The 27,297-nt window shown below is 36.3% G+C and overlaps 3 protein-coding genes across 3 annotated transcripts in view; all 3 read right to left on the bottom strand.

Moving 5' to 3' along the window:
• LOC127516580 (C-type mannose receptor 2-like) overlaps positions 1-20,912 on the bottom strand; it is an 85,951-nt gene extending 65,039 nt beyond the window's left edge. The window contains exons 1-5 of the mRNA XM_051901353.1: positions 20,821-20,912; positions 20,605-20,643; positions 20,147-20,512; positions 18,606-18,947; positions 17,200-18,440 (exon numbers count right to left, since the gene is read on the bottom strand). Of these exons, the coding sequence (XP_051757313.1) occupies positions 18,073-18,440; positions 18,606-18,947; positions 20,147-20,512; positions 20,605-20,641 (1,113 nt within the window). The 5' untranslated portion in view covers positions 20,642-20,643; positions 20,821-20,912 and the 3' untranslated portion in view covers positions 17,200-18,072. The remainder of the gene's footprint in view (positions 1-17,199; positions 18,441-18,605; positions 18,948-20,146; positions 20,513-20,604; positions 20,644-20,820) is intronic.
• On the bottom strand, positions 2,342-20,890 carry LOC127516589 (macrophage mannose receptor 1-like). The gene is made up of 5 exons (XM_051901364.1): positions 20,821-20,890; positions 7,357-7,395; positions 6,917-7,264; positions 2,909-3,256; positions 2,342-2,743 (listed from the first exon to the last, which is right to left on the bottom strand). The coding sequence occupies exons 2-5, from the start codon at positions 7,391-7,393 to the stop codon at positions 2,376-2,378; spliced, it is 1,101 nt and encodes a 366-aa protein (XP_051757324.1). The 5' UTR covers positions 7,394-7,395; positions 20,821-20,890; the 3' UTR covers positions 2,342-2,375.
• LOC127516584 (C-type mannose receptor 2-like) overlaps positions 13,943-27,297 on the bottom strand; it is a 34,358-nt gene continuing 21,003 nt past the window's right edge. Inside the window, exon 6 of the mRNA XM_051901358.1 lies at positions 13,943-14,926. The gene's annotated coding sequence lies outside the window, so the exon portion shown is untranslated. The remainder of the gene's footprint in view (positions 14,927-27,297) is intronic.

A 27,297-nucleotide genomic window follows, 5' to 3' on the forward strand; every position in this document is an offset into this window, starting at 1 on the left:
AATATTATTTTATAACCTGTGATACTTTTTCAGGATTCTTTGATGAATAAATTTGGACATTTTCACTTAGGGGTGTACTCACTTTTGTGGCCAGCGGTTTAGACATTAATGGCTGTGTGTTGAGTTATTTTGAGGGGACAGCAAATTTACACTGTTATACAAGCTGTACACTCACTACTTTACATTGTAGCAAAGTGTCATTTCTTCAGTGTTGTCATATGAAAAGATATAATAAAATATTTACAAAAATGTGAGGGGTGCACTCACTTCTGTGAGATACTGTATATATGTTTTTTTTTTAATATTTTTTCTCTAGTTTCATGATTGATTTAATTAATGATGGAGTTGAAACATTATTGAAAAAAGAAATAAACAAATTCAGCCACTGACACAACCTTTTGTGTAAATGTTGAGACACACTTATACATCAACACTCATCATACAAACCTCAACTGTGGTGACAATCAGAAATATTCAGAAATAAATAGCAAAAGAATTCAGCTGCATCATTTATTTGTGCCACAATGCATGCTGGGAATCTGAATGTGTTTTGTGTGCTGATATGAAGCATGTCACCATTGTTGAGATTCATATGCTGATTGTTGATATCTGTGAGTGTATACTGTAAATAGCAGACCATTTTCCCCCAGAATTATCCTAAAACAAGAGAAAAACTAAACGCTTGTTTACAAAGGAATGCCAGCTTATGAAGATTAGACACAACAGCACAAACACCAGAAATCATATAGTTGGATGCCCAACATTGGTTTAAACATGATCTGACAAAACTTGCATGACAGCAAAAACACAACAAAGTGAAAGAGTATCGCATCGTCTATTGGTTGACTTATTGTGGAGATCTTTGTAAAGGGTGAGGGTTAATTTAACTTATGTACAAGATGGTTAAATGAAGATATTATAAAAGGGTTGTAGCCTTTATCTTCAAGACACACTGGCTGAATTTCTGGCCTCAGTGAATAAATCATTATTTTTATCCTCAGTTTAAACTGAGCATCTGCTCTTTTCTCCCTAAAACAAAACCAAATGTTAGAGCAAGTTTTGCCTTTAACAAATGCAGCTAATTAAGTGCAGAGCTACAGATCTGTAATACCTTGAAACTTATGACAATTGTTTTAATGACACATTTAGGCCATTGGTCTTCTAACATTTATGGCTAGCTATTTAAGCTAATTAAAACACAAGACTTACAGTTAAATGTAAATCATCAGTCACCACTGAAGCACAACCTGTAGTTTTCTTTGAAAGAATCCAGTCATCACCGGTGTGCAGTGAATCTTGGGATAGGCTGGGCTGTGAAGGATCCACTCGTTCTGTCCTTCACGGCCCGGGGAAAGAAGGACGCATTTATAGGCCGTATTCGAAGAAGCCTTTGAAATAGGAAAGCCTTCGTCACGCCGCTGTGACGCATTCGTTCTTTGAATACAACCTTCGAAGGATGCAGTATCTGAATTGAGACACAGCTTATGTATCCTCAAAATGTTTGAAATATGATTTAAACCATGTTGGATTTTGTGATATAATGATGTTCTGATGTTGGGAAACAGTCAAGGGATCAGATTGCTGGTTGTACATGAGTTTATTTGAGCTGCTGTTGTTGACACGTTCTTTTATGTTTAGCACAAAAGAATTAGATATTTTATACCCAACCTTCACTCCTTCATGAATGAAATATATTTTATTTAGCTGAGGCACATAATGTTGGTGCTCATTGATTCACATTCATCCAGTCATTTCTAATATAAAGTCATGATTAACACATGAAACTCAATATAAGAGAGAGAAGTAGCCACAACAGCATACAGAGATCCTTAAAACACAAATGAGGAATTAAAAAACTCACACCATCTTCAGTTACATGAATTATATCATGACAAAATAGAAAGAAAACAGTATAAACATACAGTATAATGATGAGTATATGATGCCCTTTGACCCCTCACAAAATTCGATTAACTCTGAAGTTAGTAAATCACACAAAACGAGACAGAAAGAGTTTGTGAAAGCAAACAGCAGTTCTGGATGTTGAGGCTCTTAACAATTAACAACTGAACAACAAACGTCAATATTTGAAACTGTTTATTTAGACTTACATGATACCCTACTGTGTAAGTCTCTTTTTATTTTATTGTATAACCATACAGACACAGGTTCATGGGTTCACAGAGATCATAGTGGCAAACCATTAAAATGTTGAAATGTTTCAAAAAAGCCTTGTTTACTGAAATCACGTGACTTTAGCAGTTTGATACACGTGCTGAATGATTCACAACAAACCAAGTGATGAATGAAACTGAAGTTAAAGGAAGTGAACACACAAGCATTTGTTATCTTACATGAAATGTATGTGTATCCATTCACTCTTCATATCTGCTGCAGATGAAGTTGAGTTTGTGAGTTTCAGGACGGCTGATCCAGCGCTGATCTCCTCCAGACTGAACTGCTCCAGATCTCACTGTACGCTCACACTCTTCCTCTCCTGTGCCGTTCCCTGGAGCCCAGTTCTGATAGCACACGGTCTGTCCGCTCACCCAGAACCAGAGGCCCACAGTGCAGGAGTGACGTAAACCCAACCACACCTCCTCAGTAGACGCCTGTTTAACCACATTCATCACACGACGCTGAATCTCTTCTGAATGAACCGAGACCAGATCCGTATGATTCTGTCTGCAGTATCTCAGAGCTTCAGACCACGTCAGATACTCTTTGATCAGAATCAGTTTATCTGGACACAAAACAAACCACAAGCAGAAACTAGAGAGAGACTGATCAAAAACAACATGCAGAACAAACACTGTGGAGGAATTTGTCATGTCAGACATGTAGTGTGAACTTTAAGATATCTGGAGGTGATGGATGGATTGTGAGTGTTTTGTGAGGATCTGCTCACCTTCATGACACACAAAAGGATGTTGTTTGCTGCAAGGGTCGTCATTCCATTGTCCTTGAACGTTCGGATAAATCTCTACACAGTTTTGATTTCCTCCATCATTATTAGGTTCACCAGACTTCCAGTATCTGAATGAGGAGTTACTCTGATCTGACCACTGCCATGAGTCTCTGAACAGACCGATCCAGACATATGATTCAGATGAATGATGATCACTAATGAACTTCTGAAGCTGTTGACTCTCATTCTGGTTCCTCACACTGACCAGATCAATGTGATTCTGTCTGCAGTAACTCTGAGCGTCTCTCCAATTCTTCGTCTGATTGACAAAGACGAGTCCTGTGTTCGCTTTAAGAAAAACAAATGGAAACAGATTCATGAATCAGTTTGTTCATTATTCTTATGCTGCTTTATGGTTTGGATGTGAATAAGAGCAGCAGTGGAAACATCAGAAACACGTGTCATTCAAAGACTGTTTCTACAGCTGATGATATATTAAATATTCACAATATATTCATGATGATTTTGCTGATATAACATTAAGTATAATTTGTGATCATTTTATTGAAACTTTATATTTCTTCATTATGTTTCCTTAAACATTTTAATACTTGATTCAGACACAAAGATCTGAATGAGAGAAACATCAAACAGATGAAGATGTTTCACTGCAGCTGAATATATTTGTGAACTAGTCCTTAGAAATATGTCAGTAAAAAGTTTACTAAAAATGTTGGATTGTAGACAAATGAATATTGTTGCAATATTAATATTAATGTTAGTGTTTGTCTTGTTTCTAGTCTGATTGATTTTAAGTTGTAATGGACAATGTGAGTTCATTTAAAGTTCATCTAAGAATGACGTTTTTACAGGTTTGTGTTGAGATCCTGAAAGGTGAATGAATCAAGCTCTCCCTTATGGAAATAAAATACATGCAATACAATTCATATATTTTTGATCAATATATTAAATGGTTTAAATATATTGAAAAATATACAGAATGATACATTGTGGTAATACATTACAATATATTAAATAACACATAAGGAATTGCCGCTTTTCATGAATTGTTATATTTCAGTTTATTCTTTTCATAATGGAAATCTCACAGCTCAAGACGTTCAGAAGGTTTATCACATACTCTGTAACTAATGATCACAAATTCATGTCTAAAATGTTTTATTCGTTTCAAACATCTACTTAAAAAAAGTTACTTTTGAGAATTGGCCGAGAATCTCCGCAAACTCATAGAAAATAACCAAAACAATCCAAGGGTCTTGTTTAGTACAGTGGCTAGATTAACAAATAAACAGACATCACCAGAACAAAACATTTCATTACAGTTTAGTAGCGATGACTTTATGAATTTCTTTACTGAAAAAATCGAAAGCATCAGAAATACGGTTGTAAATGTACAACCCTTGACAGAGATTTATGATTCAGCCTCAATTATCGTCCCTCAAGAACAGTTGCAGTGCTTTACAACTATAGGACAGGAAGAGCTAAATAAACTTATCACAGCGTCTAAACCAACAACATGTTTATTAGATCCAATACCCACTAAACTACTGAAAGAATTGTTACCTGTAGCAGAAGAGCCTCTTCTCAATATTATTAACTCGTCTTTATCTCTAGGTCACGTTCCAAGACCGTTCAAGTTAGCAGTTATTAAGCCTCTCATTAAGAAACCACAATTAGATCCAAATGTATTGGCAAATTACAGACCCATTTCAAATCTTCCATTTATATCGAAAATATTAGAAAAAGTGGTGTCGGTCCAATTGTGCTCCTTCCTGCAAAAAAATGCTATCTATGAAAAATTTCAGTCAGGATTCAGGTCTCATCATAGCACAGAAACTGCGCTCGTTAAAATTACAAATGACTTACTTCTAGCGTCTGACCAAGGCTGTATCTCAATACTAGTGTTACTTGATCTCAGTGCTGCGTTCGACACTATAGATCATAAAATACTCCTAGATCGACTACAGAATTACATTGGTATCCAGGGACAGGCATTACGGTGGTTTAGGTCGTATCTATCAGACCGTCACAATTTTGTCTATTTAAACGGGGAAAAATCTAAGATAACGATAGTAAATTATGGAGTGCCTCAAGGATCTGTGTTAGGCCCTCTGCTATTTTCAATATACATGCTGCCACTTGGTAATATTATAAGAAGACATGGAATTAGTTTCCACTGCTATGCCGATGATACTCAATTATATATTTCAACACAACCAGATGAAAACTCTAAATGATCCAAGCTGACAGAGTGTGTTAAAGAAGTAAAACATTGGATGACTAGTAATTTTCTTCTATTAAATTCAGATGAGACTGAAGTATTACTTATTGGGCCAAAAACCTGTACACAGAATCTCTCAGACTACAATCTGCATTTAGAAGGATGTACTGTTACTCCATCCTCGACAGTTAAAGACCTGGGTGTTATATTAGACAGCAACTTGTCCTTTGAAAATCATATTTCATATGTTACAAAAACAGCCTTCTTCCACCTCAGAAACATTGCTAAGATACGGAACATGTTATCTGTTTCTGATGCAGAAAAGTTAGTTCATGACGTCTAGACTAGATTACTGTAATGCATTACTAGCTGGTTGTCCTGCTTCCTCAATAAACAAGCTACAATTAGTACAAAATGCAGCTGCTAGAGTTCTTACCAGGTCAAGAAAATATGATCATATAACACCAATTTTATCATCTCTTCACTGGTTACCTATTAAGTTCCGTATCGATTATAAAGTACTGCTAATGACCTATAAGACTCTAAATGGTTTAGCTCCTGTGTACTTAACCGATCTTTTATCGCCCTACAATCCTTCACGCTCTTTAAGATCACAAAACTCTGGACTTCTGGTTGTACCTAGGATAGCTAAGTCCTCTAAAGGAGGGAGAGCGTTTTCACATTTGGCTCCTAAACTCTGGAATAGCCTTCCTGATAATGTTCGGGGCTCAGACTCGCTCACCCAGTTTAAATCTAGATTAAAGACACATCTCTTCAGCCAAGCATTCACATAATCCATCTCATATCAGATCAATTGCACATGACTATCTTTGCTTAATGTTATGAACAGCAGCTATGCTAATTATTCTCCATTTGCTTTTCTGTTTTACCTCGGGACGCCTGTCCCGAGGTGACTAGAGAGTACATCAGTTTCAGTTTGGATCCAGCCTCTTAAGAAGACCTCAGATGACTAAAACTTTGGAAGAGACGGCGCCAACTCCTGCGATGACTTCAGAAGATGCAACATCTGGATCAACACGCACATTCACATTCTATAAATCCTAATTATTGTTAATATGTAATTCATTTTTCCAGGAGCTCTTTGCTTCTACCTTCAATTAAATTGCTAACAGTGATTGTATATTAATCGCCTAAATTATTACATTATTAGGTAACTGCAGTCTCCAAATTGTAATGTTGACATGCATTCTCTGTAAAGCTGCTTTGAAACGATATGTATTGTGAAAAGCGCTATACAAATAAATGTGAATTGAATTGAATTGAATTACAATCTCCAAAATAAAAATTAAAATATTTAAAAAGTGAACAGAATAAAATCACACTGACGTGTATTAAGACAATAACTGAACTGAAGAGTTTTGTTCATAAATATTAAGATGTGACAGGTTGTCTGTTGCATATTGAAATTTTATCCATTGATTAATACCTTACAATTTATGTTAGTCAAAACAATGCTTTGATATTCTTGTATTCATTCTTTACAATATAAATCTTGCTGTAAATTCTCGATGCTCTCTGATAAAGATTCATGCAGTTATCCCAAGTGACAACAAAAGATCAACATGTGAGTGAATTAGAAATTGACTTAAATTGAAAATGTGAAAATATTTCAATTTTAAATCCACAGTCTCTTTATGACCACATTAAAAAGTAAAAGCATTTAGTATTGCATTGCAATTTTGTACAACATATAGTGCATCTTTCTATAAATAATGTTTGTTGTCAATTTAGGGAGCTGAACTTACTGTTGTTAGATGAACTGCAGATGAAAGTCAGGCTGTTACTACATGACCCATCATGCCATTGTCCATTTCTCATCATAACACACATCTCTTCTCTGCCATCAGGTTGTCCAGGAGCCCAGTTCAGATAGAGCGCAGGATCACCTGAAGACCACTGCCATTTCCTCTCCAGCCCAATCCAGACATGTCCATCATTCACACTCTTGTTCAGCTCGTTCATGTCGTTCATGTTGTCAACGGTGGCCAGATCTGTGTATTTCTCTCTGCAGTATCTCTGAGCTTCAGTCCAGGTCTTCCTCACGTTTATAAAGTGATACTGACGCTGAACACATTCAGATACGGAGCAGAGAGCTGTGAAAGAGAGGGTTTGATTTAATGCTTTTCATAACAAAGTCAAACCTGATGAAACTATAAACCATAAATAAAACAACAAACACACTCACCAATGAGAAGAAGAATGAAATATAGAGTTTGCTCCATTTCTGAGGAAGAAACACATTGAAAAACTCAGATAATCCCATATTCATCTTGAAATAAAACATGATCATGTGATTTAAAAAATAGCAGAACAACACAATTCACAATCATTCAGACAATATTAACATCTCAAAGTCTAGTTGTGTTTGAAGAATGAACATGTGAGTTGTTCTTACTTTAGAGGTCGTGTGTTTCTGTCCTGAGTCTGATGTTTCTGTCTGCAGCTTTAAACAGTGTGATCATTATATCTGCTCTCATCCCTCATTCATCATCACATCATTTGTTTATTGCCCTGAAAGCCCCTATATCATATTCACTTCCCCTATATTTGTGTATTAGTCCAACTCTTTCCCTTTATTTGCATCTTGACATCTGTGTCAGTCAGTGTCAGTCTATATGAATATGGACCTTAATTAAAATATCATGTATGTTTGTGTTTCTCACTTTTTATCTGGTGCTGGTGACAAAGAGGGAGAAACGTTTTTCTGCTCTCATGGTCTTTCTTCTTTTCCCTCTTCTGAGAGCAGAGACCCCTGGTGTTGAGGAGGAGACATTCACAACAGAGACGAGATAAAGACATTAAAGTGCTCATATCCTGCTTTCATTCCCCTGAAGTTCATTTATAATGTTAGTAAAGGTTGTTGGACTCTCATTATCCCACTGAAATAATAACATCATCTTCTGCTGCTGCTGTTTCAGTCTTATTTCCTCTAAATACTTGATTGTGATTGGCTGGAATGCAGATATAAAACATTGTTAATATTTTTTATTTTTAGAATGATTTTTTTTTCATGAGAATTACATTTATTTTAATTATTTGGAGTTGTTTCATATTCCTGCTGTTTACCTTTTTTCATGTTTATAACATATGAACACATTTGCATGTAAACACATCCTCATCACTCATTTGATTATGTCCACACCACATTTAGACATTCAGGGTGGAGAATATTTACATCTCTGACGTGAAACAGGATAAACAGTGAGTGTTTTTGTTCTAGTCATATTTCATATTTCATCCAGTCTTATTCATCTATTAGTTTTATTGCAGCTACAGGAATGTTACACTATAACTGTGTTTCAAATCAGAGCTGCGTCCTTCGAAGTCCATGAAGGTCGAAGTGAGAGTTGTTAAATGAGGAGACAGGGGTCACTGAAGGTCAGAGTAATGGGCGTCCCGAAAGGTAAACTGCTACAACAGAAACTAACTCTAACCCTACCCCACACCCTGGTGACAGTTTTAGTGACCAATGATGAAGACCTTTCTCCTCGCCCCCTACCATTTAAAGGTTAGTTTGATGTTCCTGAAACATTTGAACAGCTGCTGTTAACAAGCAGAATCACTGAAGTAAAAAGAGAAACAACAAGAACAGAAACTACAACTGACTTCAGCCACAGCCTCAGATGAAATCAACTGAAGATAAAAGAACATTAAATCTCTGAAGATCTCAGCAGAGGATTAAACAACTCCACAAACAGCATTACAGCTTCACCACCACCCATAAAAAATAAAATCAGGCAGTACAGTGAAAGCTACCTGGCTTACTGTTTTATACTGCTTACTGTACCACGATTTAGCCAGCAAAGACATAGAATACTTCAAGTCGCCAAATCAAAGACGCCCCATATGTCACGGGGCAAGGTGCTTTCCCATGTCTATGAACTTAAACTCAGGCAGTTTTCAACTGAGCACGACATACCCCACAAAGAACAGATCAACGACGACTCATGGTGGGCTAAGATTGCATCCCTCGCAGACATTTTTACTCACTTAAATGAGCTTAACACAAAGTTGCAAGGAAAGAACGAAAATATTTTAACAGCAACAGACAAACTTAACGCTTTCAAGGCCAAACTCAAGCTGTGGCAAAAAATACTGAAAAATAAAAACATCGTCGTGTTTCCTTAAACAGCAGAGCACCCCGCTCGTAAGACACCAGTGTAGGATTTGAGGGCGAACCACACAAATGAATCTTCCAGATGATTCGTTCAAACATAATTACATGCAAAAACTCAACACTCCAGACTCCAGATCAACCCAGAGATTGTTTGATCCCTGAAACATAGAAATAAGACAGACCTTCTTTTCCTACAAGCCCTTTGAATGACCTCTGAAACGCAGGATTCAAATCTCTTAAAACCCACAGAGATTCAGACTTTACATATCAAAAATGCATCAGATCGTTTCAAAACATTTCTAGATGGACTTGTAATCAAACATCGTTCAACTGCCTAATTCTGTATCATGTTTTCAACCTATACATGTGACTAGTTATGCTTAGATCCCTCACAATTCATGTAATCGTTCTAAGTTTTGAATGGTTGATTGAAAGAGTGTGTTGTTTACTATGTGCGTGATTGATTTCTAATAACTCAAAGGATGGCATGAATGAAATCTGTGTAAAATGTATCATATTATCTTTAGAGAAATCATTCTAAACTGTACTCTCTGCTAAGAGGAAAGTTAAGAGACCACAGATAACATGTAATTCATGGTGAGAGGAGGAGAAAAGCCACCTCTGAAACAAAGACGATACCTAATTGGTTAGAACTCCTCAAAGAGGTTGGACAAACACCTCAGTTTATAAATTCAGGACACGAACAAAGAATCAGACAGATGAGAAGACAATGATGACAAAGATCAGATTTGGGTTAAGAACAAACAGCTTCATTCAAGCCATCTAACTACTCTCGTCTCACTTACTTTTCTTTCTTTTACTTAATTTCCTTTCTTTTCCATGAGAGCCTCATGTTCTAAGTCAAGTTTTGCCTCAAAGTTTAATCAACAGCTCTACAGTCTTTGCCCGCCTCAAAACGTCAGACTTCAGCCACGAGGGAGACTTCATTCATCCTCCAGCACACCAGAACATGATTGGCTTCCCACGACATCAATCCAGACCCAAAAAGACCTGCAGCGAATCAAAGAACCCAAGAAACACCCTTCTCCAAGCCAAAGACGCTGACAGGGAATCCACATTAAAGACACAAACGTTGAACGCAAGTGTACGTCCAGATTCTAGCTGAACTGGTGCATTGATATAAAGCCTAATAACCCTCCTAAGAAGTGATAGAAGGGTTACATTAATGATTTCGTTCAGATCAGGTCTTATGAAGTGCATATATACACTACCAGTCATAAGTTTGGAAACATTACTATTTTTAATGTTTTTGAACGAAGTCTCTTATGCTCATTAAGGCTGCATTTATTACATAATAAATACAGAAAAAAACAATAATATTGTGAAATATTATTACAATTTAAAATTATGGTTTTCTATTTTAATATACTTTAAAATATCATTTATTTCTGTGATCAAAGCTGAATTTTCAGCATCATTTCTCCAGTCTTCAGTGTCACATGGTCCTTCAGAAATCATTGTAATATGATGATTTATTATCAATGTTGGAAACAGTTGTGCTGCTTAATATTATTTTATAACCTGTGATACTGTCACAGACACGCCAGGCTCTTCACTCACCCAATCACGACCCACTCCTTCACCAGCGTTCTGATCACGCACACCTGACATTCATCACCACCCCTATCAGCAGCACTATAAGAGACACTCACAGCCACACAGTCATTGTCTGGTCTCGTTAACGCATACTACCCTAATGCTTACCTTACGATCAACTACTTACCTGTCTCCAGTGTGTTTCCTAGATCCTCCGTGTTCTCCTGTCTTCCGTGAGTGTCTCTGTGTGTCTTCAGCTCCAAGGTCCATCCGCCACCCACGACTCCTAGAAGAAACCAAGTATCAGTATCTCTGTCATCGATCATCACGAACTTTATCTGGCTTCACTCACCTGCTCACTGCTCTGGTTGTCTCAATAAAACATCGTAAACCTTACCTGTGTCTCCGACCTCCTCTGTATGTAACAGATACTTTTTCAGGATTCTTTTATGAATAAAAAGTTAAAAAATATCAGCATTTATTTAAAATAGAAATCTTTTGTAACAATATACACTACCGTTCAAAAGTTTGGGGTCAGTAATTTTTTTTCTTTCTTTTTTTTGAAAGAAATTAATACTTTTATTCAGCACGGATGTGTTAAATTGATAAAAAGTGATAGTAAAGATTTATATTGTTAGAAAAGATTTATATTTTGAATAAATGCTGTTCTTTTAAACCTTTTATTCATCAATGAATCCTGAAAAAAGTATCACAGATTCCAAAAAAATATTACTGTTAATAAACTGTTTTCAACATTGATACTAACTGAGTATCAAATCATCATATTAGAATGATTTCTGAAGGACCATGTGACACTGAAGACTGGAGTAATGATGCTGAAAATTCAGCTTTGATCACAGGAATAAATTAGATTTTAAAGTATATTAAAATAGAAAACCATAATTTTAAATTGTAATAATATTTCACAATATTATTGTTTTTTTTTCTGTATTTATTATGAAATAAATGCAGCCTTAATGAGCATAAGAGACTTTGTTCAAAAATATTAAAAATAGTAATGTTTCCAAACTTTTGACCGGTAGTATATATATGTTTTTTAATATTTTTTCTCTAGTTTCATGATTGATTTAATTAATGATGGAGTTGAAACATTATTGAAAAAAGAAATAAACAAATTCAGCCACTGACACAACCTTTTGTGTAAATGTTGAGACACACTTATACATCAACACTCATCATACAAACCTCAACTGTGGTGACAATCAGAAATATTCAGAAATAAATAGCAAAAGAATTCAGAAACCAGTGGCATGCAGTGGCGTTCTGAAATGAGGAGGCACATTTTTTATTTATTTATGAATCAATGTAAATTCATGTGCATTACTCTTAACGTTGAGTATATCATCAATGTAGACGATCACGGACTTGTGCAGGAACTCCCGGAGCACCTCGTGCATGAAATCCTGAAATACGGAGGGGGCGTTGACGAGTCCATACGGCATGACGCAGTACTCATAGTGTCCAGTAGGGGTCACAAAAGCCGTCTTCCATTCGTCCCCCTCATGTATTCGGATGAGGTTGTATGCGCTGCGGAGGTCCAACTTGGTGAACACACTACTTTACATTACATCAAAAAAGAAAAAAAGAAACCAAATACAATTCTATTTTGTAATTTTACATTAACAATGTATTGTAATAAATGTTCTAACTTTGGAAGAGACGGCGCCAACTTGTGCGATGACTTTAGAAGATGCAACATCTGGATCAACATGCACATTCGCAAATTTCTATATATCCTAATTATTGTTAATATGTAATTCATTTTTCCAGGAGCTCTTTGATTCTACCTTCAATTAAATTGCTAACAGTGATTGTATATTAATCGCCTAAATTATTACATTATTAGCTAACTGCAGTCTCCAAATTGTAATGTTGACATGCATTCTCTGTAAAGCTGCTTTGAAACGATATGTATTGTGAAAAGCGCTATACAAATAAATGTGAATTGAATTGAATATTTATCAAAACCAAGTCAATCTCATCAAGTTAGTGTTTTAAGCATTTCTACATTAATTCCAAAATAATAACTAAAGGCTGTAACAATTTAAACAATAGATTTTATTTGTGTATTGATGTTTTTCTTTTTAATAGTCAACTTAGGCTATTTTGGATCATCAGTCAGGCTCCGTAAACACCGTCTGTCACAGACACGAAGATGGATTTTTAATTTCACCAAGCTGATTGCACTAAAAACCCCCGCAGTCATCATGTTTTCAGTCCATTTCAAGTTTGATTTTGACGTGACATAAAGCGGCGATATCTAACTGGGTGATCTATTTACTTACTTTTCAATTAGTCTTCTCATTGACGCCATCATTTGTTCATTCAAACTGACGCACGGAACGCGCACGTCAACAAGAGGCGGGATTTATCACACAAACCAATCATATCCAATAATAACCAATTACATTCAATCATAGCGTGATGGAGACATTGCCTCCTCTCACATGACTTTCCCCCATTCATTCTCAATTAACCCCCACAAAACCCACGTTATAGGGGGTCTAATGGTTTTCTATGAGTGGAAAGGGAGGCATGACTCCTGCAGTAACTTTACCTGCGGGTGTCGCTGTTGGGCAGTGTTCCTTAAGAAATACGAGTGACTTGTGTTCTTTTTAATGTCATAATTTGTAATATTTGTGTTGTTTTATATGTAATATGGATTAATTTCTCATCCTATTTTTTTTTTTTTTTTTTTTGAGGAGGCGCTGCCTCCCTTGCCTCCTCGGAGGAAACGCCCCTGCTTGAAACTTATTACAATTGTTTTAATGACATATTTAGGCCATTGGTCTTCTAACATTTATGGCTAACTATTTAAGCTAATTAAAACACACAACTTACATTTAAATGTAAATCATCGACCACCAAAGCACAACCTGTAGTTTTCTTTGAAAGAATCCAGTCGTCACCGGTGTGCAGTGAATCTTGGGATAGGCTGGGCTGTGAAGGATCCACTCGTTCTGTCCGTCACGGCCCGGGGAAAGAAGGACGCATTTATAGGCCGTATTCGAAGAAGCCTTTGAAATAGGAAAGCCTTCGTCACGCCGCTGTGACGCATTCGTTCTTTGAATACAACCTTCGAAGGATGCAGTATCTGAATTAATACACAGCTTATGTATCCTCAAAATGTTTGAAATATGATTTAAACCATGTTGGATTTTGTGATATAATGATCATTCTGATGTTGGGAAACAGTCAAGAGATCAGATTGCTGGTTGTACATGAGTTTATTTGAGCTGCTGTTGTTGACACGTTCTTTTATGTTTAGCACAAAAGAATTAGATATTTTATACCCAACCTTCACTCCTTCATGAATAAACAATATTTCATTTAGCTGAGGCACATAATGTTGGTGCTCATTGATTCACATTCATCCAGTCATTTCTAATATAAAGTCATGATTAACACATGAAACTCAATATAAGAGAGAGAAGTAGCCACAACAGCATACAGAGATCCTTAAAACACAAATGAGGAATTTAAAAAACTCACACCATCTTCAGTTACATGAATTATATCATGATAGAATAGAAAGAAAACAGTATAAACATACAGTATAATGATGAGTGTATGATGCCCTTTGACCCCTCACAAAATTCAGTTAACTCTGAAGTTAGTAAATAACACAAAACGAGACAGAAAGAGTTTGTGAAAGCAAACAGTGGACATCGAGGCTCTTAACAATTAAAGCGGTCATGAACTGCGTTGTTTTATTGTTTTATAATGTTTCCTGGGGTGCACTTATAATGTTAATATGCTTTTTACATCCAAAATTGTCATAATTTAGAAATAAAAGGCATTTTTTCTACCCTGATTTTAGCCTCTGATTTGAACGCTCTGTTTTAAGGGGCGTGTCTGTGTGAGACTTCAGTGTAAACGCCCACTGCTGTGATTGGCTGACATCTTCGCATTTGAATTAGCCAAGTATTACACTCTCGAAAACTTTTAGCACATTTTTACTATAACAGCTCTCAAGGTTAACTAATCATGAAAAGTGCTACATTACATTTAGATCTATGGCATTATATTTAGATCGTGGCATTATATTTAAATAGAGTACCTCAGGGATGACGTGTTTTTGTAGGCAAAACCGGAAGTGAGTTATGGGTTTTTTGAATGGGTTTTTGCTAAATCGCCTGAAATAAGGTCTGTGGTTAACAAAGCCTCTAAATATTTTCATGTTTTGATCTATGACATAAAACACACCAGTTATAACCTGCTTGTGATGTTTTAAACCTTTATTGTCTCTTAAAGACGGCGGTTGCTAACAAATTGCTGAAAGGGACTACTTCCTTTGGCGGGGACTTTAGACGTCATCATGACAAACAGGACATTTGGACAGCATTTCTCATGAAAAAGTGGATAAGTATTCATACACAGCGCAGATCATAATCAGCGAGCATGTTTTTAAATAAAGTTGTTTTTTAATAAAGTTTGAGGAAGCTTGGTGGTGGTGACGTTGATCCGCGACCATGGTGTGCTGTAGTCCGTTTATAGCCTACTGTTAGCTTTTTATACCTGACCACTTTATTTAGGCTTCAAAATGTATAAATGTTGTGTTAACTTGTAAAGATTATCTTGATAGACAAAACATGTAAGTGTCCATAACCCTTTGTTAAACACAGAGCTTATTTTTTGCGATTTTCCAAAAGTCTATGGGAAAAATGCATAGGCTTTCGATTGAGGGAACCCGTGCGCCGCTAACTTCCGGGTTGGCCTACAAAAACACGTCATCCCTGAGGTACTCTATAGTGGCATGAAAGTTTGCAGAGATGAACACTGTAGTCGATCACAGACATGTTGAGCTCAGGAAAGCAGTGATCTCATCATTGCAACTCAATTCTGTACACTAACAAATGCTTTCATCTTCACTAACAGTGCAAACACGATATAACTAAGAGATTCGTTGAATAAAACGGGAGTTTTTGCGCATGTCCAGAACTCGGTCACTGATAAACTCGCTCTGTTTGATTGACAGCTTCAGCGCGCACTGCTCCAACGATTACAAAGGGAGCTTTGTTTAATCGCTTTCTTTATATAATTCAATCACCGTTTAATAACAGATTATTTTAATCCTACTAAGAGAAACAATGCAAGTTGATGTTTAGTCATGGGTTTGATTTACTGACACACAGACAAAGAACATCTGACTGTACATGAATCATTAATATCAGATCAGGCATTAGATTTAACACAGTGACTTACATGTTGCATTACTGTCGAGTCCAGGCACTGCACAATATTTTGTAATCCTCAACGGCATGTTTATTGCTTTGTAGCTCGATCTGGTTTAGCACCACATAGGCCTATGTTACTTAAGCTACCTATTCTGTTGCATGTCATGTGTGAATCGGTGGGCGGGGCTAAACAGGCAGTGATGAAGTAGGCGTTGATCTTCTTCTGCGAAGGCGGTGCTTGCTGCCCTTTGACGTCATAGATCCCCACTTTGAAAAACCTGTCGTTTGCTGGGTCTGGTGTCAATAAAAGCTTTTATTGGACTAACAAGGAAGTTTTTAGTTCTGAAATTTACAGGATATTCTTATAGTATGATGACCTCTAATATGTCAAAAGCTCAAGGAAGATTTGATTTCTCAGTTCATCACCCCTTTAACAACTGAACAACAAACGCCAATATTTGAAACTGTTTATTTAGACTTATTACACGGCTCTGTGGAATACTTGATTCTGATTGGTCAATCCAGCGGTATGTTGTTCCCCGATAACAACCGCTGAAAACAGTTAACACAGGCTCATCCGGGTTACTGAAGTCTGCAGCGCTATGTGCTTGCTAGGAACGGTTTTTCCTCGTGGAAGTTTTGCCTTTGGTGAGCTAATAAAATATTAAAAAGCAGTCAAATTTTGTAGTTATTTAATTATGTCATCCGGTATCGCTCTCTCGTTTCATACAAACACAGCTGCTGCCATTTTGCGACTATTGTTTTGTTCACTGTAATGGATTAAGATAACAAACAGGTACGATTTTAAATCAGTTTAATCTCAGATCAATATCTTGTATATCTATTTCGTGTCTAATTATTTACTTATGTGGCAAGTAGCCGTGTAATAAGCGGGACAATGTACATCCATTCGGTTGTTATCTCAGAATAAACCCCGACAGGGTGATCAGGACCCCAACGTGAAGCGGATGTACATTATCCCTTACTTACATGATACCCTACTGTGTAAGTCTCTTATTTTATTGTGTATCATTATCTGAGAGATGTGATCATCAGCGCTGTCAGACATTAGCAGCACACAGCTCAAGTTACTGCCAGAGGAATCATCAGACTCATTTAATTTTATTTTTCATAATATTTTGTTTATTTTTGCCACCTATTTTTGCTATCCAATCACTGCACTCAAACACGGAGGATATGATCTAACCAGATATTTTTGAATAAAATCAATTTGATCTAATTATTGATGACTGCATCATAAAGTAAGTGCATGAACAAAATGTGATCATTATTGTTTAATACAACAAGTCTCCCCCAAACCTTTAATTCAATCTCCCCCAAACAGATTTGAGTAGTAATTAATATTGTAAGCTTTGTCTAATTGTAATGCTCTTTAATGTGATCTGTTGTTTATATTGTATTCTTGAGATCTGTAATAAAATAAGGTGATCAGACTCTGAAGTATTGCACATACACATACAGTATGACTTTCACCCTTTAAATCATGAACTATTCGTCAGAATATCATGACACCTTTTTCTGTGTTTCACAATACTCAATTAATGACCATAAACTGAGGTTGGTGTCTTTAGAAGAAGTTTCTGTGCTGAATTTGACATAAATAAATCACAACAATCTCGTGCTATGAGCACAGCCATTGATTCAGGCGACAGCAGAAGTTCTTACGCTACTATTTGAAGCTTACGCTTTTCAATGAAAGTGTGATAAAGGCCTGTTGAAAAGGTAATCTTCACAGAGATCATAGCGGCAAAACATTAAAATTTCGAAATGTTTCAAAAAAGTAACAAAGCCTTGTTTACTGAAATCAGCAGTTTGTGCTGAATGATTCACAACAAAAGATTCTCAAAGCTTCATGAAGCAGTGTTTTGAAAGCGACCATCACCCTCAGATACAACTGCCTACTGAGGGTGAAAATATTACTTTACAACCAAGTGATGAATGAAAATGAAGTTAAAGGAAGTGAACACACAAGCATTTGTTATCTTACATGAAATGTATGTGTATCCATTCACTCTTCATATCTGCTGCAGATGAAGTTGAGTTTGTGAGTTTCAGGACGGCTGATCCAGTGCTGATCTCCTCCAGACTGAACTGCTCCAGATCTCACTGCAGACTCACACTCTTCCTCTCCTGTGCCGTTCCCTGGAGCCCAGTTCTGATAGCACACGGTCTGTCCGCTCACCCAGAACCAGAGGCCCACAGTGCAGGAGTGACGTAAACCCAACCACACCTCCTCAGTAGACGCCTGTTTAACCACATTCATCACCTCACGCTGAATCTCTTCTGAATGAACCGAGACCAGATCCGTATGATTCTGTCTGCAGTATCTCAGAGCTTCAGACCACGTCAGATTCTCTTTGATCAGAATCAGTTTATCTGGACACAAAACAAACCACAAGCAGAAACTAGAGAGAGACTGATCAAAAACAACATGCAGAACAAACACTGTGGAGGAATTTGTCATGTCAGACATGTAGTGTGAACTTTAAGATATCTGGAGGTGATGGATGGATTGTGTGTGTTTTGTGAGGATCTGCTCACCTTCATGACACACAAAAGGATGTTGTTTATTGCAAGGGTCGTCATTCCATTGTCCCTGAGCGTTCGGATAAATCTCTACACAGATTTCATTTCCAGCATTATTAGGTTCACCAGGATACCAGTATCTGAATGAGGAGTTACTCTGATCTGACCACTGCCATGAGCCATTGAAGAGACCGATCCAGACATCACCAGATATGAGACTATCATTGATGAACTTCTGAAGCTGTTGACTCTCATTCTGGTTCCTCACACTGACCAGATCAATGTGATTCTGTCTGCAGTAACTCTGAGCGTCTCTCCAATTCTTCGTCTGATTGACAAAGACGAGTCCTGTGTTCACTTTAAGAAAAACAAATGGAAACAGATTCATGAATCAGTTTGTTCATTATTCTTATGCTGCTTTATGGTTTGGATGTGAATAAGAGCAGCAGTGGAAACATCAGAAACACGTGTCATTCAAAGACTTTCTACAGCTGATGATATATTAAATATTCACAATATATTCATGATGATTTTGCTGATAAAACATTAAGTAACATCTTTGATCATTTTATTAAAACTTTATATTTCTTCATGATGTTTTGTTACACATTTCTCTAGAATACTTGATTCAGACACAAAGATCTGAATGAGAGAAACATCAAACAGATGAAGATGTTTCACTGCAGCTGAATATATTTGTTAACTAGTCCTTAGAAATATGTCAGTAAAAAATTCATTCAAAATGTTGGATTGTAGACTATTAATACAGACAAATGAATATTGTTGCAATATTAATATTAATGTTAGTGTTTGTCTTGTTTCTAGTCTGATTGATTTTAAGTTGTAATGGACAATGTGAGTTCATTTAAAGTTCATCTAAGAATGATGTTTTTACAGGTTTGTGTTGAGATCCTGAAAGATGAATGAATCAAGCTCTCTCTTATGGAAATAAAATATATTTCCATATATTTATGATCAACATATTAAATGGTTTAAATATATTGAAAAATATACAGAATACTATATTGTGGTAATATATTACAATATATTAAATAACACATAAGGAATTGCCGCTTTTCATGAATTGTTATATTTCAGTTTATTCTTTTCATAATGGAAATCTCACAGCTCAAGACGTTCAGATGGTTTATCACATACTCTGTAACTAATGATCACAAATTCATGTCTAAAATGTTTTATTAGTTTCAAACATCTACTTAAAAAAATTAAGTTACTTTTGAAAATTACAATCTCCAAAATAAAACTACATTTATTATTATTGTTTGTTTATTCATTTATTTTAAAAAAGTGAACACAATAAAATCACACTGACGTGTATTAAGACAATAACTGAAGAGTTTTGTTCATAAATATCAAGATGTGACAGGTTGTCTGTTGCATATTGAAATTTTATCCATTCATTAATTCCATTTATGTTAGTCAAAACAATGGTTTGATATTTTTGTATTTTATGTAATTTTGCTGTAAATTCTCTACACTCTCTAATGGCAGATTCCCACAGTTATCCCAAATGACAACAAAGGAGCTGAACTTACTGTTGTTAGATGAACTGCAGATGAAAGTCAGGCTGATACTACATGACAAATCATGCCATTGTCCATTTCTCATCATAACACACTCATCTCTGCCATCAGGTTGTCCAGGAGCCCAGTTCAGATAGAGCGCAGGATCACCTGAAGACCACTGCCATTTATCAACACCCGTCTTCTGCAGCCCAATCCAGACATTCTGAACGCCTGAATCTTTCACACTCTTGTTCAGCTCGATCATGTCGTTCATGTTGTCAACGGTGGCCAGATCTGTGTAATTCTCTCTGCAGTATCTCTGAGCTTCAGTCCAGTTCTTCATCACGTTTATAAAGTGATACTGACGCTGAACACATTCAGATACGGAGCAGAGAGCTGTGAAAGAGAGGGTTTGATTTAATGCTTTTCATAACAGAGTCAAACCTGATGAAACTATAAACCATAAATACAACAACAAACACACTCACCAATGAGAAGAAGAATGAAATATAGAGTTTGCTCCATTTCTGAGGAAGAAACACATTGAAAAACTCAGATATCAAACATTCACAGATTCTTTTTGGAGTAAAATATGACAGTTTCAGTTAGTATCTGAACAGCAGCATGAATTCACTGTACATAATCATACAGACAATATTAAAGTCTAGTTGTGTTTGAAGAATGAACATGTGAGTTGTTCTTACTTTAGAGGTCGTGTGTTTCTGTCCTGAGTCTGATGTTTCTGTCTGCAGCTTTAAACAGTGTGATCATTATATCTGCTCTCATCCCTCATTCATCATCATATCATTTGTTTATTGCCCTGAAAACCCCTATTTCATATTCACTTCCTCTATATGTGTGTATTTGTCCAACTTTTTCCCTTTATTTGCATCTTGACGTCTGTGTCAGTCAGTGTCAGTCTATATGAATATGGACCTTAATTAAAATATCATGTATGTTTGTGTTTCTCACTTTTTATCTGGTGCTGGTGACAAAGAGGGAGAAACGTTTTTCTGCTCTCATGGTCTTTCTTCTTTTCCCTCTTCTGAGAGCAGAGACCCCTGGTGTTGAGGAGGAGACATTCACAACAGAGACGAGATAAAGACATTAAAGTGCTCATATCGTGCTTTCATTCCCCTGAAGTTCATTTATAATGTTAGTAAAGGTTGTTGGACTCTCATTATCCCACTGAAATAATAACATCATCTTCTGCTGCTGCTGTTTCAGTCTTATTTCCTCTAAATACTTGATTGTGATTGGCTGGAATGCACATATAAAACATTGTTAATATTTTTTATTTTTAGAATGATTTTTTTTTCATGAGAATTACATTTATTTTAATTATTTTGAGTTGTTTCGTATTCCTGCTGTTTACCTTTTTTTCATGTTTATAACATATGAACACATTTGCACGTAAACACATCCTCATCACTCATTTTCTTATCTCCAGATCACATGCAGACGTTCAGTCTGGACAATATTTACATCTCTGACGTGAAACAGGATAAACAGTGAGTGTTTTTGTTCTAGTCATATTTCATATTTCATCCAGTCTTATTCATCTATTAGTTTTATTGCAGTGTAAGACTGAAAATATCTAAAGGATATTTTAAAATGAACAAAGACATTTGCTTTACTGTTTCAACCCCCTCTCTCTTGCTACAAGGGCCATTTGAAAGGCTCAAAGGTGTTGATAGTGATCAAGCCCTGTAGGCCAAAATGTATATACAATATATAATGTATGAACTGTCACAACTTTAGCACAGTGAGGGAAGTTTTAATTTCCTGATTGGTCAGTTTGAATGTCTTATATTTGGGTTTCAGTCGCATGGTCAAGGAAGGGATAAAAGAAGATTGTAACTGTTGCTCTGGGGCTTTTTTATTCTCTGCTTCTTTTCTTGGGCTCTCTCTCTCTCTCTCTCTCTCTCTCTCTCTCTCTCACTCACTCTCTCTCTCTCTCTCCTTCCGGTTTGAAGTGGGAGAGGTGTCACGGTGAGGGGGAAAGTTTATGGACTTTTCTTTTTTCTTTCTTTCTTATTTTTGAACACAATTGAGATCTAAAAGCTATCATTAAATATAAATATCATTAAACAGTTGAGGACGTGTTGCTGGATGTTGCTGAGCAAGTGGACATGAAAACATAATTTCAGCATCCCAGATGAATAAGGCCGTGGTGGTTTTTTTTGAAGGAGGAACAAATGGTGAATCGGTCGGTAGAGAGCGGCATTGTGGTAAGTGGAGCTTTTGTTATTGTTCAACCTTTAGTATCTCCAACTGTAAAGGTAATAATTTCGAATGTGCCGCCATTCATTCCTGATGAAGATATACAGCGTGAGCTATCTAGGTATGGAAAATTTGCGAGTGGAATTAAGATGGTGCCGCTTGGATGTAAACATGAGTCTTTGAAGCACGTGTTGTCCTTCAGACGGCAGGTGTTTATGTTTTTGAACGCTCCAACTTTAAACGTGTCCTTTCGTTGCGTGTACGAAGGAAAATCGTACATGTTGTACGCAAACACTGGGGAATTGCGCTGTTTTGAATGCAGTTCTGTAGGACATGTAAGATTGTCTTGCCCACATAGGGAAGAAGTTGTAAATGAGACCGGTCAGAGTAAGGATTTGAATGGTAGTGTGGAGGAAATTATCGTGAAAGAAGGAGTGGAAACTGAGGATCAAAATAAGGAGAATGAAAAGGATCAAGGTAGTGTCGGTATTGAGGGTGAGACTAATGGTACTGAAGTGTCGAAGGTAGTAGAGGATATTAATGGTGAGATACAGATGGTTGAAGAGAAGGTGAGGACAGAAACTAAGAAAAAAGAGCAAAAAGGAAAGGTGGAAAGTGGTGAAGAAGTGATGTTAGTTGATGGAGATCAGTCAAGTGGTGCAGGGATAGTGATTTTGGAGGATAATCAATCTGGAGAAATGGTGGATAAGGGAAGAAGGGAGGAAAGTGAGGATGATGCATTGTCAGATATATCGGATGTGTCAGATTTATCTCAGGTGGGATGTGAACAGGTTTATTCTTTGGAAGAAATAGATGTTTTTTTGGATGAAACTTTTGGGAAAGTAGCAGAAGTGAAGGATTACTTCGCTGACAGTAAGAAATTTGAATGTTCTGTTTTATACTGGATGAAAAGAGTAGGAGAAGATAAACTAAGTAAGAGGAAGAGGTTCCGTTTGAAAAAGTTTGTCACGAAAATAAGAAAGGGGAAAACCCCAAAGAAAAGGAAGTTTAACTAAACTGGATAATGATGTGTAATTCACTAAGGGTGTCTCTATTTCTTCTTCTATTTCTGTCTTTCTTTTCCCTCTTTTGGAATATTTTTATGGAGGTTGTAAGAGTAGGATCCTTAAACATAAATGGGGGAAGAGATAGGGTTAAAAGAGCAATGATTTCTGAATTTATTAAATTAAATGATGTTAAAATAATTTTCTTACAAGAAACACATTCTGATAGAAATAATGAAGTGGAGTGGTGTAGATGGTGGGAAGGGGAGTGTAAATTAAGCCATGGAACAAATTTTAGTATGGGTGTTGCAATTCTCTTCTCGAAATCTTTGGCTTTAAAAATTGTGACAACAATAGAGATAGAGAAAGGTAGAGTTTTATTAGTTATAGCAGAAATTAAAAGTGTTAAATTTCTTTTCATTAATGTATACGCTCCGAATATAGGATTACATCGTGAAATAACATTCCAGAAGTTAAATGATGCAATAAAGCAATATGATGATGGTAATTATTGTGTTGTAGTAGGAGGTGATTGGAATTGCACAACTAATTTTATACTAGATAGGAATGGTGAGGAGCCTCACTCAAAATCTAGTAAGTTATTATTTGATGTCACAAAAAATTTTTAATTTAGAGGATGTGTGGAGAAGTAGGAATAAGTTTGTAAAGCAATATACCTGGATAAAGATATTAGATTCTGTTATGACAGGAGCAAGATTGGACAGGTTGTATATAAGTAAATCAGAAATGAATAGAGTTGTTAATACTTATATCTTACCGAATGGCTTTTCAGACCATCATATGGTGACTTTAGATTATAATATTGTAAAAGGGTCAAGATCTACATTTTATTGGCATTTCAATGTAAAGTTGTTGCAAGACAAGGATTTTTTTTGAGAGATTTTTTTTTTTTTTTTTTTGGGAAATTTGGAGACAGAGAAAAATTAATTTTGAAAATCTGACTCAATGGTGGGAAGTGGGAAAAGCACAGATCAAAGTTTTTTGCCAACAATTTTCTTATAATGTTACTGCTGTAGTGAAGAGAACGGTGAACAATTTAGAGATTGAGATTAATGAAATGGAAAAAAGAATGACTGATGTTGATAACAATGGTTCAATGAATATTGTAAAAAAGAAAAAATGGAGCTGAAGTCATTGTTGGAACAAAGAGTTAAAGGTGCACTAGTTAGAGCTAGAATGTCTTCAGTTAAAGAAATGGATGCTCCAACTGCTTATTTTCTTGGACTTGAACAGAAAGAAGCACAAAAGAAATGTATGCTGCATCTTAAAAGAAAAATGGATCAATTACTTCAGATCCAATAGAAATGAGAATGATTGGAATTGAATTTTACAAAGAACTGTTTGGTAATATAGACTGTGATGTTGGATCTATGGACCAGTTCTTAAGGGACCTTCCTAAATTAAGGCATGAGGAAAAAGAGGAACTGGACAAAATGATTTCTTTTGATGAACTTTCAAATGCCGTGCAACAGCTTTCTACAGGAAAGTCACCAGGAGTTGATGGGTTACCATCGGAATTTTATAAAGCCTTTTGGGGTGTTTTAGGAAATGATTTGTATGATGTGTTTTGTGAATGTTTTGAAAGAGGCTGTTTACTAAAAACCTGTCAGAGAGCTGTGTTGTCACTTTTGCCAAAAAATGGAGACCTAGGGATGTTGAAGAATTGGCGGCCAGTGTCTTTAATGTGTTCAGACTATAAAATACTGTCTAAGTGTTTAGCCAACAGATTAAACAATTTTTGCATGTTGTGGTAGAAAGAGAACAAACTTACTGTATTCCTGGGCGTACAATAATGAACAATTTGTTTCTTATGAGAGACATGATTGATATGTCTATTAGAAATAATCTTGATGTGGGTTTTTTTATCTATTGACCAAGAGAAAGCTTTTGACCGGGTAGGTCATGAATACCTTTTTAATGTTTTAAAAGCTTTTGGATTTGGGGAGAATGTGATTTCTTGGATGAAAATACTTTATTAAGATACTTCAGTTATGCTTAAGATAGGAGGTGGCCTGAGTTGTACAATCCCTGTTAAAAGAGGTATACGTCAGGGATGTCCTTTATCAGGGCAACTTTATAGTTTAGTTATAGAACCTTTACTATGTAGGCTGAGAACTGAGTTAAAAGGTTTAATGATACCTGGTGATATTTCAAGACAAAGGTATTCCATCTCTGCTTATGCAGATGATGTAACTATTTTTATTACTACTCCAAATGATGTTCAGGTACTTTGTAAAAATGTAAACCTTTATGGGAAATGTTCTTCAGCAAAAGTAAACTGGGCAAAGTGTGAAGGGTTTGTTGTGGGTTCTTGGGTTGATAAGGGGCTACCTCAACTTCCTGAAGGATTGAAATGGGGAAGGGAAGGTTTGAAAGTGTTGGGGGTGTTTCTGGGCTCTGATAAATATAAAGAAAAGAACTGTGAGGGTCTGCTTGAAAAGGTTGTTGCCAAGTTGTCTAAATGGAATTGGCTATTACCCGAATTATCTTATAGAGGCAGAGCTTTAATTATAAATAATCTGACTGCCTCTATGTTATGGCACAGACTGAATGTACTAGAGCCAACAGATGAAAGTATTAAGGATATTCAGAGGAAATTGGTGGACTTCTTCTGGTCTGGTCAAAAATGGATTCCTGGGCCTGCACTTTATTTACCAGTGAATGAAGGAGGGCAAAGCCTAATAGATGTACGAAGCCGTATAAATGCCTTTCGGTTACAAGCAGCACAGAGACTGTTGTACGAAGAGAATGTTGGGTGGATTAATGTTGCTTGTGCTCTTCTACGGAAAACATCTGGTTTATTCTATGATAAACAGCTTTTTTTTTACTGGAAATTGATGAAGTGGATCTGAAGGAGTTAACACCTTTTTATAAGTCAATGATAACAGCATGGAAAATGACATTTTTTATACACAGAGACATTTCAAATCCTGAGGACTGGATACTGGGGGAACCGTTGTTCCATAATCCATTAATAAGAACAAAGATTTTGTCCTCTAAATCAGTGAAAAGCTGGTTTGTGAAGGCGGGGTATGTCAAGTTGGGGGATTTGAGAAGTGGTGATGGCTGGAAAACAGCTGAGTCATTGCAGAGTGCTACTGGACTGAGATCTCTTCGCCTTCTGAGAAAAATAATAGAGGAAGTGTGGGCAGCTCTACCTGGTGCATGTAGAGAGGCTCCGTCTCAGGATTGGAATGGGGAGTATACTTTTCCACCCATTAAATTATCAGCTGCTGTACAAGAGGAGAATGAGATTCCTGGATCTTCAGTTTTTTATCTTTTGAGTACCCTGAGTTGGGAAGTTTTCAAGAAATTAAGAAGAAGGAGCTCTATATGACATGTGTGAAAGTTACTCATCAGACTGTGTTAAGAGGAGTGAAGACTTGGAGGTGGTCAGAAGTTTTTGGGACAAACTTTAAGGCATGCTGGAAGTCTTTGTATAAATTCCCTATTGAAAAGCATACAGCAGACTTACAGTGGAGATTAATGTTCGGGGCTATAGCTACGAACTGACACGTGGCACACCTAAATCAGGCAGTGTTTTATTTTTTTAAGGGACTGTTTAATTTTTTAACACAGTGTTTTATAAAGTTCAGAGAAAATTTGTCTTATCAGAACTTTATAAGTGGTCCAATGTACAATTTTCACGAAAGGAGGAAAAAATGTTTATTGAATTTTTTGTTGGGGTCAGCTAAGATGGCTATATGGAAAACGAGAAAAAATAAAATGTTGGGTATGGAATCAATTAATGCAGAGATGGTTCTGAAAGGAATGATAGCTGCTAGAATTAAGAGAGAGTATGCATATTATAAATTGGTATGTGATATTGAAATGTTTTCTGAAATTTGGTCAGTGGGGGGAGTTCTTTGTCAGATTGGAGAAAATGAAATGGTAATTTTAAATTTGTAGAAGTGTAATTTATAAAATGTAATT

Source organism: Ctenopharyngodon idella, chromosome 7 (genome assembly GCF_019924925.1).
Source record: "Ctenopharyngodon idella isolate HZGC_01 chromosome 7, HZGC01, whole genome shotgun sequence".
NCBI lineage: Eukaryota > Metazoa > Chordata > Actinopteri > Cypriniformes > Xenocyprididae > Ctenopharyngodon > Ctenopharyngodon idella.